Source organism: Ictalurus furcatus, chromosome 17 (genome assembly GCF_023375685.1).
Source record: "Ictalurus furcatus strain D&B chromosome 17, Billie_1.0, whole genome shotgun sequence".
Taxonomy (NCBI): domain Eukaryota; kingdom Metazoa; phylum Chordata; class Actinopteri; order Siluriformes; family Ictaluridae; genus Ictalurus; species Ictalurus furcatus.
The window spans coordinates 9,598,774-9,610,829 of NC_071271.1; the positions used below are offsets into that span (position 1 = coordinate 9,598,774).

At 38.0% G+C, this 12,056-nt stretch overlaps 1 protein-coding gene across 3 annotated transcripts in view; it reads left to right on the forward strand.

Annotated features, from left to right (window-relative positions):
- arhgef12a (Rho guanine nucleotide exchange factor (GEF) 12a) overlaps nucleotides 1-12,056 on the forward strand; it is a 64,433-nt gene that overhangs the window by 22,077 nt on the left and 30,300 nt on the right. For all 3 annotated transcript variants that reach the window (XM_053646482.1, XM_053646484.1, XM_053646483.1), the window contains exons 2-6: nucleotides 1,288-1,308; nucleotides 2,727-2,821; nucleotides 8,385-8,483; nucleotides 9,171-9,220; nucleotides 11,812-11,869. In XM_053646482.1, the coding sequence (XP_053502457.1) occupies nucleotides 1,288-1,308; nucleotides 2,727-2,821; nucleotides 8,385-8,483; nucleotides 9,171-9,220; nucleotides 11,812-11,869 (323 nt within the window). The remainder of the gene's footprint in view (nucleotides 1-1,287; nucleotides 1,309-2,726; nucleotides 2,822-8,384; nucleotides 8,484-9,170; nucleotides 9,221-11,811; nucleotides 11,870-12,056) is intronic.

Here is a 12,056-nt window from a genome sequence, read left to right on the forward strand (position 1 = left end):
GGCTCAAGAAGAAGCACATTAAAGTCCTGGAGTGGCCTAGCCAGTCTCCAGACCTTCATCCCATAGAAAATCTGTGGAGGGAGCTGAAGGTTCGAGTTACCAAACGTCAGCCTCGAAACCTTAATGACTTGGAGAAGATCTGCAAAGAGGAGTGAGACAAAATCCCTCCTGAGATCTGTGCAAACCTGGTGGCCAACTACAAGAAACGTCTGACCTCTGTGATTGCCAACAAGGGTTTTGCCACCAAGTACTAAGTCATGTTTTGCAGAGGGGTCAAATACTTATTTCCCTCATTTAAATGCAAATCAATTTATAACATTTTTGACCTGCGTTTTTCTGGATTTTCTTGTTGTTATTCTGTCTCTCACTGTTCAAATAAATCTAGCATTAAAATTATAGACTGATCATTTCTTTGTCAGTGGCCAAACGTACAAAATCACCAGGGGGTCAAATACTTTTTTCCCTCACTGTATATGCACAGCCCTGTCAATTAGACTATTATTTTCTCTACTTTCATGCTTTTATATTCCAGTATTTGCAGTATTTCTTAATAGTGCACTCTAAAATCTAGTGTTTAAGTTACTAAAACCCTCTAAAACAGTAACTCTTATTTGTCACAAAACTACTGCACATATGTTGCGGCATTGTGGACTTGAGGTGTACTGATTGAAAAGGTTTATTCATGTGGATGTTTGAGTGATTGACGTTCTCGGGCCCAAGTGACTGACCACATCGAGCGTGATTACATAATTTCTGACCATGTGGTCCCTGTGTTTATCCGGATCCCTCTCAAACCCATGCAGATGAAATGAATGGAAAAGAGCTGGTTAGGAAAAGTTGTGTCCTAGTTAGGAGTGGATGTGGTTTGGAGTGATTTATATGGATCTTTTTTAAACTTATATTAGTCATGTGTAACATTATATAATATTATTTAAGGTAATGTTTCATTGCATTTTACATGATTTCAAATAAAAAAAATGCTTGCATATCTATAAAAATATGTGTTATGATGTATCATTACTGTCCAGTATATAAAAAAAATATTTTATATAGAATGAATGTTTTGCGTTATGAAGATGTACATACAGTATATGAATAAAATAGACAGGTTCTGTGTTCTAGAGCTTGTGCTTGAGAGGTAGTTTGAATATTTAAAATGAACAGCTAGACAAATAAAAGTTTGTCTTTTGATAAAACTTTAAAAGGCTGTATGTTTTCATGTACTGTTGATATGGTTAACCTACCTTTTTATTTATTTTTTTTTTCTCTTCCCTTCTGTTTCCACAGGTTTTCCAAAAAAGCAATCAGGTAAGTCAGTAATTTCTAATGAGATCTGGTTTTGCCAACCTTTTTTCTATGGAGAAATGGCCTGGCTGAGGCATAGGAAGGAATGTCTAATTGTTCAGTGAGCGAGCACCATATAGAGACCCTCAGTGATGCAGGCAGCTAAAAAAGGCCTCTTTTGCAGAGTTACCCATCTCTGACTGCCTCAGAGAACAGGGAGCTTTCACAGAGAAGGCTAGATCGAGGTTTAGGAAACAGGGACAGTGCATCGACATAGACCTCTGTTTACCACACATACTATAGGAATCTGACCAATCCAGCTGATCCAAATTTCCTGATCAAATTTGCCATTTAAACCACATTTGGCAGAGTCAGTAACATGAATGAACGCACGTAAACACATTTCACATTGGAACCCTCTCTGTCCAGTGCTCTCCTATGTTAATAAACATGGGGTGGGGGGGACTTTGTGCCCCCTCTTCTACTGGTTTTAAGATGTGGTTATAAGGCCAATATAACCATTTAATAGCAAGATAAAGAAGGAAAAAACCTAAAAAAAAAACCTTCCATGTTATGTGTTTTTGCTTTGGTTCATGTATTGTCTCTGTCCACATCTTGTCATTGGTTGTCTCCCTAATGTGTCATGATTACTCTCACCTGTGTTCACTTTGCCCTTGATTAGTTTGTGTATTTATAGCCCTTGTGTCTTCTTATTTGGCGCAAAGTATACACACTGAGTCATTGTGTACCAGTCTATACCAAGCTGTTTATTATTGATTGTCTCTCTCTGGTTTTGATCTTGTTCCGGTTTTCTTGTTTTGCTCTTGCCTAGTCTTGTTCGCATTGTTTGTTCATCGCCTGACCCTTGCCTGAATCTTACTCTGCCTTTGAATTATGTTTCTGTTTCGTTTGCTACCATTAATAAACCCATTGAGTACCTGCACTTGCATCCTCCACTGTATCCTTATCTTAATCTTCTTACTGTGGACACAAAATGAATACTCATACATAATTATATTTTATTTCTTTATAGTTTTTAAAAAATTAGTTAGTAAAAATTTGTTCAGAGACGACATGCTGCTTATGATCCATAATCGCCTTTTTCCTGAAGAGAAAATCTAAACAATCCAAACTGTTTCCTGTCTGGCCCACTTGAAAACCTAATGGTATGCTATCAGTGATTTCTGAACTCATTATGAAGTAGTGATCCTCCTCCATTACTTTTCTTCTTCTATATTCATCCTGCAGTAAAATCTTAAGAATCTGTCATTTAGTTTTTAATTTCCCTGCCCTAAAAGATACATATTCAAGTATGTTGCCAGAAACTTATGCGACCGCCCACATGTGACACCCTTTTTGTGTTTGCTTCTGTTCTGTTCAGTTAGTTGAATGAAATGACGTGTGTTGCTCCCTGACCCACCACGCCATTTCTCTGTTTGCAGAACCAGTAGCATTCTCGGCAGAGATCACCCCCCAGACAAAAAGCCCAAAAGTGACAAGGCTTCAGTTCCTCCAGCACAAGACTTTGACTCTACAGGTAAACCCTTCTACCGCTCATCTATCTTTTGCCTCTTGCTCCTCTTTTGGCTTTGAGTCGCAGTTGGCCAGGATGGAAAACTGTGCACTGTGTGTGGTTTACACAGAGAACTGAAGTGCTCTGTGCTTCTCACATTAATGCTGAGCTCTCAGAATGGCATCAGTTGTCCTCTGTTCAAGGCCCAGACACCAAGTCATTGCTGAGGCGCTGACTCAAACAGTGCTGTGATTCAGCCTTCCTGACCATAAACTATGCATATGTTCCTGGCCCTGTTTATTGGCAGCGAGAAGACATTATCAGAGATTCAGCCATTGCTGAGTAGAGGAGAGGTTTTGTGCACGTCTTTCGTATGGTGTTTATGCTAATTCACAACATGCTAGTCATTGTCTAATGACTATGTGATGGAGAAAATGGGTTTGCAACGTAGAGCTGTCAGAGAAGCATGTTATTTATAAAATTATGTCTTTTCCTGTAAACTGCTGTCTCTAATTGTTTCCTGAAGCAGTTTCTGGGGAAGTACCCTTAATTGTGTGTTTCTTTTTACTTGTATTACAGCAACATTTAGAAATATTTCTTTTTGGAATCTCAGTGAGAGATGGTAAACACTCCAATGATTTCACTTAAACTATAGTATTTGAACTCTTGTGAGGTTACAATAATGCCTCCACTAACTTCAGTGGTTTTATTTCATAGTGCAGTGCTAGGAAAATGTGCTCATAATCATGTGAAAGTATGGAAAATATTTCACCACCCTAGCATTCATCTTTTCCACTTTGTGTGAACTGCATTGGGAAGTTTGTTTTTTGAACAGGAGTGCAGATACTTCACTGTCACTGCAATTTGTTGTTAGTAAAATCCTCTAGCTCATTCTTCAGTTTTTTTAGCAAAACTGCCTTAGACTTCCTCAGGTTCAGAACCTTTAAACATTAAAAATGTGTGCAATAAAAGATCATGTTTTACATATCACTTAATAATTTACGAATATACGTAAATTATGATATTTGTTTTTAAATTGCATCTTGTCACAGACATCTGTGGCTTAACAGTGAAAAATCATCTTCACAAGTTGATTTCACAAAATTTTTTTTTTGATTATAAGCTTACTCCATGCTAAGATTGATTGAGTTATATTTATTTATTAATTGTTTAATTTTAAAGGCAGATGTTCTTCAATAAACAGCATGTCTATAGCTTTCAAACAACAACCTTTTGACCAATTATATAATGTTATTTAGTCCCTACACCAATCATAAATCTAGTCATACAGTAAACAGCAAAAATGATATATAAAGCAACACATATACCAATCAGCAATAACATTAAAACCACTGACAGGTGAAGTGAATAACATTGAATATCTCATTACGGTGGCACCTACCAACGAGTGGGACGTATTAGGCAGCAAATGAACAGTCAGTTCTCGAAGTTGATGTGTTGGTAGCAGGAAAAATGGGTAAGAGTAAGGATCAGCGCACCTCCAAAACGGCAGGACTTGTGGGGTGTTCCTGGTATGCAGTAGTTAGTATCTTCCAAAAGTGGTCCAAAGAAGGACAACCACTGAACTGCTGACAGGGTCATGGGCACCCAAAGCTTATTGATGCACATAGGGAGGCAAGAAGACAGGCCGGCAGAGGCAGTGTGATGCGCTGCTGGGAAACCTTGGGTCCTGGCATTCATCTGGATGTTACTTTGACATGTACCACCTACCTAAACATTGTTGCAGACCTTCATGGCAGTTGTATTCCCTACAGGCAGTGGCCTCTTTCAGCAGGATAATGCTCCCTGCCACACTGCAAAAAATTGTTCAAGAATGGTTTGAGGAACATGACAAGAGTCCAAATTCCTCCAAATTCCACAGATCTCAATACGGTTGAGCATCTGGGGGATATACTGGACAAACAAGTCCGCCCTAAGTAGGCCCCATTAAAACCACCTGCCTAATATTCTGTAGGTCCTCCTCGTGCCACCAAAACAGCTCTGACCCGTCACCAAGACTTTAGCAGCAGATCCTTTAAGTCCTGTAAGTTGTGAGGTGGGGCCTCCATGAATTGGACTTGTTTGTCAAGCACATCCCACAGATGCTCGATCAGATTGAGATCTAGCGAATCTGGAGGCCAAGTCAACACCTTTTGTCATGTTCCTCAGACTATTCCTGAACAATTGTTGCAGTGTGACTGTTAATTATTTCAGCAATTTGTGCTACAGAAGCACTTCTGTAGGATCGGACCAGACAGGCGGGCCCTTGCTCACCACACATATCAATAAGCCTTGAGCACCCATGACCCTGTCGCAGGTTCACCGGTTTTCCCTCCTTGGACCACTTTTGGTAGGTACAACCACCGCATACCAGGAACACCCCACAAGACCTGCCATTTCGGAGATGCTCTGACGCAGTCATCTAGCCATCACAATTTGTCAGTCTCTCAGATCCTTACACTTGCCCATTTTTCTTGCTTCCAGCACATCAACTTTGAGAACTGACTGTTCACTTGCTGCCTAATATATCCCACTCCTTAATAGGTGCCACTGTAATGAGATAATCAGTGTTATCACTTCACCTGTGGTTTTAATATTATGGCTGAACGGTATGTTTTGGTGTTTTCCTGTTTCGATGGCTAAAACAAATTGCTAATGTATTTTTTCCTTGGATTAAAAATCTATGCCTAAATGACCTTCTCAGTGAATAGAAACAAGATGAAAATGTCGAATGGTCTGCTTGCTGTGGTCATGATCATTATGATAATGTCTTAATCCCTAGAAAAAAGTTAGGCCAATAAAATACTAGCTAGCTGGAAATATTAGAAACACCACAGGGAACAAAAGCGAAAACCGAAAATGAACAAAATTGCTTTACAGTGTGATATCAAGAAAGTATAGTCTAAACCCAGACATTTTTTCAATAGGCCTAAATTCCTGTCCAGAATTAGTCACTTCCTGCATGTCTGGCTTCAGGAAGATGTGTCGTTAGATAGCAGCAAAAAACATTTAGTTGTATTTATATCCTAGGCTTCCTATAAGTAGAATAGTTTATTGTGTGTAAAGAACCTTATTAACCATTTTATTTATTTATAAATGAACGTAATCTTTATTTCTTTCCAACTGGTTTTCAACTAAAACGGAGGGCATGGAATGCTGGAGCAGGAATGTAAAAATATTTTATCTGTTCAGAACGAACGAGAATGACAAATGTTTTTAATTCCTGTTTTCCATCAGAAAAAAAGATTCAAACTAAATCCAAAATGAACACTGCTATTCCCAACATATCTTAGTTCATCAAGTAGTCAGCCGGCCCTGCGGTAAGGTCAGAGTGGGTATAAAAAGAGGCAGTTTGGGAGATCTCAGGGACCAGGATTGAGAAGTTCAGGATTGGCAGACATTTAAAAGTTAATGTAACATTTTTCAGATAATAATTGCAGCCTTGGTTGAAAACAGCCTGATGCAATGGTAAACATTTTCTCTAGGTTTTTTTTTGTGTTATAGTTTTTAGTGAAGCACAAAGCAAAAATGAAACAAAATTCAGGATGCCCTAGGTCTGAAAGCTGGATTGACTATTATTATTTTGCCTATAAATGGTGCTTAGTGTTATGGAGTATTTTGGTGTAATCTAGTCTTTTGTCCTGCTGCTTTCTGTGATGTTTGCAGAATGAATCTTAAAAACATGTTATTAGATCCTCAGGTTGTATTGTGAAGCTAATCCTGTTTCTGACTTGCTAAATAACAAGGTTTCAACGCCGCTACTTTACTTTCTGACAGCTCCTAGATTCCACACCAAGAGTTGGCTGTTTCCATTATCAGGGAACTCTTGTGCTGCTGTTAATGCAAATGTATTCGTACTAGGGCTGGGTGGTATATTGATATCTTTATAAATAAGTACATGATATCCTTTTCTGAGATATCGTTGATGTATTTAAAAAAAAAAAAAGTTTTTAACAATCAAATTAAATAGTACTGATTGGATGCTGTTGATTTGACGTAATTTTTTAAAATCATAATCTTCGTTTGTTTTACTACTGTTTTGCAGACAGTTTGTTAGCTAAATTATATATTGTGATATGCATCATGTATCGTAGAAATGTCCTCAAGTATCGTGATATATTTTTGTCATATTGCCCAGCCCTAATTGGTGCTTTAATATATCAGTTCAGTGTCTTTCTTTTGCGTTTATAAAGTGCATTAGCTTTAGAGCGGTGTCATTTATGCTTAAACAGTATTGTACAAGCAAGGGTGCAGTTTTACTGGATATCAGCACGGCTGTGATTCAGCATTTGGCACAAAGCCACAGGCCGATATTCAGTATAATCTCACAATTTCGAGTGCCATATTGCTTTTTTGCAACGGTTGTATAAACAAGAAATTAAGTGACATTTTGGACACAATATATGTACATAAAATATGTTTATTTTTGCTCAGCAAGTGGAAACAGATCCGGAAGAAGCCACACTTTATAGCTGGCTAGCTAGAACACAGTGATTCATATATATATTTCCAGATTATTCATTTACAAAGACAGTAAAAATATTAGCTATTGCACCTTTTAAGATGTTCTGTTTGGTTTGCAGAAGTTCTATGAAAATGTCTATCAAAGGCTCAGTAGTTTACTGTAGAATGTGTTTGCCAAAACACATTTAGTGAAGCATGTCATCACCATTTGTGTGGCAGCATGGGAAAATGCTTCACATGGTGAAATTTTTATATTTTCTGTTTACTGCAGAAAACATCACCAAAAATAGTAGAGTAGAATTCTAGTATTTTAAAATGGAAACTGAATTGGTTAAGCTTATGTCCAGTTCACTGCAGCACATTTCTATCCCATGATCATAATGTAAAATTCACTGTGACAGGAAACACACTTTCGAAAGCTAACAAAGTTTCAGACATCTTTAGGCAGACGTTACTGGATTCGCCATCGTGTTTGTTAAACTGGATTTTTACCCGACATGATCTTTGCAGGCCCAAAGCCAAGACAAGTATTTAATAAAAGCATTTGCATGTTGTTTTGATGAAATATATTAATGGCACAGTGGTACATCAAGCACTTCTGCCGCCTCACCGCTCCACAGTCCTCAGTTTGATCATGGAGTTTTGCATGTTCTCCCCATGTCTGTGTCGGTTTCCTCCAGGTTCTCTGGGCTCTCCGGTTTCCTCACATTTCTCAAAAACATACCAATAGGTGGATTGGGTTCTCTAAATTCTCCATAGGGTAATTCCCGCCTCACACGGCCTCAGTGTTCACAGGACAGGCTACGGATGCACAGTGACCCTGACCAGGATAAACCAGCTACTAAAGATGGATATTTCTGGGTTCTTAAAATTTGACAGGTCAAAATACATTACAGGTAGAAAAACACAATTTTGGCCCAAACCTGATTTTTCTGATCTTTTCTGGCTGTTCGCCAAATTTCAGCCACAGCAGGTTTCTTCACACCGTCACATATATATTCTTCACTATGAAGTTTGCTTCTTATCTGTTTTACTGCACAGATACAGTGTTTCATTACCATCTGGGCTGACTTAAACGTTGTCTTGCGTACATTTAGCTCATTCTGTCTTACTTCCTTTTCAGGGCTGGTTCAGAGATGTGTGATCATTCAGAAAGATGAGAATGGTTTTGGCCTAACAGTGAGCGGAGACAACCCTGTGTTTGTGCAGCTCGTCAAAGAGGGTAAATGGATTTTCTCTTTTTTCTCTCTCTCCCTCCCTCCCTCGCTCTCAGGATGGAGGCTGATGTGGCTTGGCAGCAGGTCAACATAGGAGTTGATATGTTGTGAGCACTACCAATTAGAGGAAATAAGAGGAAGCCTAGTGCAGGGTGAAAAAGTAATAGTGATCCCTGTCCTAACAGCCAGTGTTTTTTTTTCCAAATGCATTCAATCTTTAAACATTCAATCTTTAATTAAATTACATAACAAGTCACATGGAGCACTGGGATAAATCAATTGCTGTTCTTTGTTCTATTTCACGTTCAGTGTCATGTTATAATGCAGGGTTTGTTCTACTGAGACTTATATTTGACATTACGGATTTTTCTGATAGGGCGCTGTGTGTGTGTGTGTAATGATGCACTCTAATGTGCCTCCCTGTAATATTATTCTCAGCGTTATCCCATAATCAGCAGTCTATGCAGGGTGGAGCACTGAGCCACGTATGCTCTTGACTTGCTGTGAGAAATGAATAGAACACGCTCTGCCTTTCCATTTCATTTAAGTACAGGACATTTTAGCACAGAAATTTGTGAAAGCAATTTTCCTAATGAAGAAGGTGCATAGAAATAATAAGAGTTTAAGCGCCTGAGTCCCATTTAATAATTACACATTATCATGTAATGTGCGCATGTGTTCTCTCTTTGAAGATGGAGCCGCTATGCGTGCAGGGGTTCAGACTGGGGACAGGATCATTAAGGTGAGTTTACGATGCACTTACAGCTAGGGCTGCAACAAGTAATTGGTAAAATCGTTAATAATCGACAGCGAATGTCATTATGGATTAGTTGGGTCTGTGACGTCACTGTGGATAACCCCGGTCAGTGACATCACTTCATAATGGCCCATCTGAGAAACAGCGGCGGTCACAGAGTGAGCTGCTGTGGGAAAAGTGCACGATCCAGGTTGTCCAGAACATGAATGTTTTATATTAAGCGCTTCAAACAAACTCGTAAGTGTATTAACGTGGCTTGTCGTGTCGGACGCTGAGACAGATGCGTGTGCTGTTTAATGTGTTCCAGACATGTTTTCTTCAGCGCAGAAATAACATTGTTACGTTTATATCCTTATCTGTAAATGTTAGAAATTCATGCAAGTATTTCCATTTTACATCAAGTCTCGTCCTGACAGCGAGTGAGTTCTACTTGACTGAATGAGTGCGAGTCCACGAATGCGCGCCAATCAACAGCGCGCAATAGAAAGGAAGCACAAGAACTCTGTCTAAAACATTCATTTTGCTCAAATGTGTTGTTTGATGCTGTATTTAGCTATATTTAGAAACTAAAGTAATTGTTTTTTTATGAGCGCAGTAAATAATGAAGTTATAACATGAATATAAATGTAAGAAATGTGATACATTTACAGAATAAAGTAACATTACTGTATTCAGATGTGTGTTACTGCAGAACATTCAATCTCTTACCAGTTAACACCTAGTTTGTGCTTTTGTTTTTCTTTTCTTTTTTTAAGCATTTTTAATATAGTTATTTAACTTCTGCTTTAAAGCTTGTGGACAATCAGTTGTTTTTTTGTTTTCAAAATATAATGTTAATATTTTAAAAGCCTTTGCACATGTATAGCATGGCCCACATAGATACATATAATACCTTCAATTTGCACAATGTTTGAAGGACAACACTGGGCAGAATGTGAAATAAGGTTGTTGTTGTTTTTTTCGGAAAAAGAAATACAGAAACAAAAATTTAATCCAACTAATCGGTTAATCTGCGAAATAATAGACAGATTAATCAATTATCAAAATAATTGTTAGCTGCAGCCCTACTTACAGCATATATGGTCAACTTTGGGTTGCAAAAAGGGTCACAGGAGATTTATTACCAACCGTTATATACAGTACAGTTGTGCGCACATGAATTTTATTTGTGGAATATGTTAAAATAATAATTAAACTGTCAGATTACTATTAAAATTCACTTTGATTAAATGTGGAGCCCCTTTTAAGCCCGTTTCACACAAGATGACAGTGGGGCTGCAACCAACATGCAATCAGCATCCAGACTGGCTATTTAAAGTCAAAATCTGCATATTTTTGGATGGCATGATCATGATCAAGCTAGAAACACTTATTATATTTTGCAGTGTCTGCCCATAATCTGAACAGCACATATTTCATTCATAGCTGGTGTTGGTTAACATATCGAAAAGAACTACCTACTATAGAGCATATAATTGAAAATCTAACCCTGAACCCTGCGTCCCATAAATAAGTGCTCACAAATAGCTGGGTTGGTTGGTTTGATCTGGTTCACATAATGCATTTCATGGAATATTTTCATGAGCTTAAAGATCATTTTACTTTGGTTTCTGTGCTTTTTCACTGGTTTGCTACAACCCCAATTCCAGAAAAGTTGGGACGCTGTGTAAAATGTAAATAAAACTCTGCCTCTCTAAGATACTCTCTTTATACCCAGTCATGTTACTGACCTGTTGCCAATTAACCTCCAGCTGTTTCTTTTTAGTTATACTTACTTTTCCAGCCTTTGTTGCCCCGTCCCAACTTTTCTGAGATGTGTTGCGGTCATGAAATTCAAAACTACCTTATTCTTTTCTTAAAATGGTGCATTTACTCAGTTTAAACACTTGAGATGTTTTCTATGTTCTATTGTGAATAACATTAGGGTCAGGGCTCTTGTGTGCATCAAATCAAATTAGTGATCTAGGTTGCACGTAAAAGCCGAGATTAGATGAACGCTTTCGACTGCATCTCCTGACTCGCACAAGCCCAGTCCTCTATAGACATGGGTTAGGGTCTTAGTAAAGGAAATGCAAACATTTCTCTCGGTCACTAGTTTCCTCATCTTACTCTGGAGTACTACTACCTGCACATTTTAGAGTTTTCCTTGCTCTCACACACCCATGTTGATTCAGAAAGGGACTGCTGATTAGTTGAATTAGGTGTATGAGCAGGGAGACAACAAAATAAGCAAGGCAGGAGTACCCCAGGACCACCAGTGTAATTCTATCACCACATGAAATTCTTTGTTCAGTCTGCCACCTGCTGGCCACAATTGTGCATAACAAGCTCTGAAATTTATCAGTACATCAGATAATCAACATTAGGCATTAGATAGTAGGCAGCTATTCTCAGCAAGGATATGAGTATATTTTAATTTTTAATAATGATAGCAGTGTAGCTCACAGCAAGATACTTGAGGCAGAATCTCTTATTCTATTTTCTTACATATTGTGATCATAATGTTAAATTTAATGCAAGTTAAATTCATAATGTAAATTTATTGTAGTTGAACATATTTATTGCCTTTTTTTTAGGTCAATGGGACCTTGGTGACACAATCAAATCATGTTGAAGTGGTGAAGTTAATCAAATGTAAGTTTTAAATTTGATCTTAAATGTTTGTGGAATATTTAATGTAATCATATATTCATGTATGTATTCAACATTGCTTGCAAGAAAATCCTATCAGACAGAGTGAAAAAGCAGCATTTTACTTCAAAATAAATACAAAATACACAAAATCTGTGTTCGTCTGTGGATGAGGTGACAATTTTTTTTT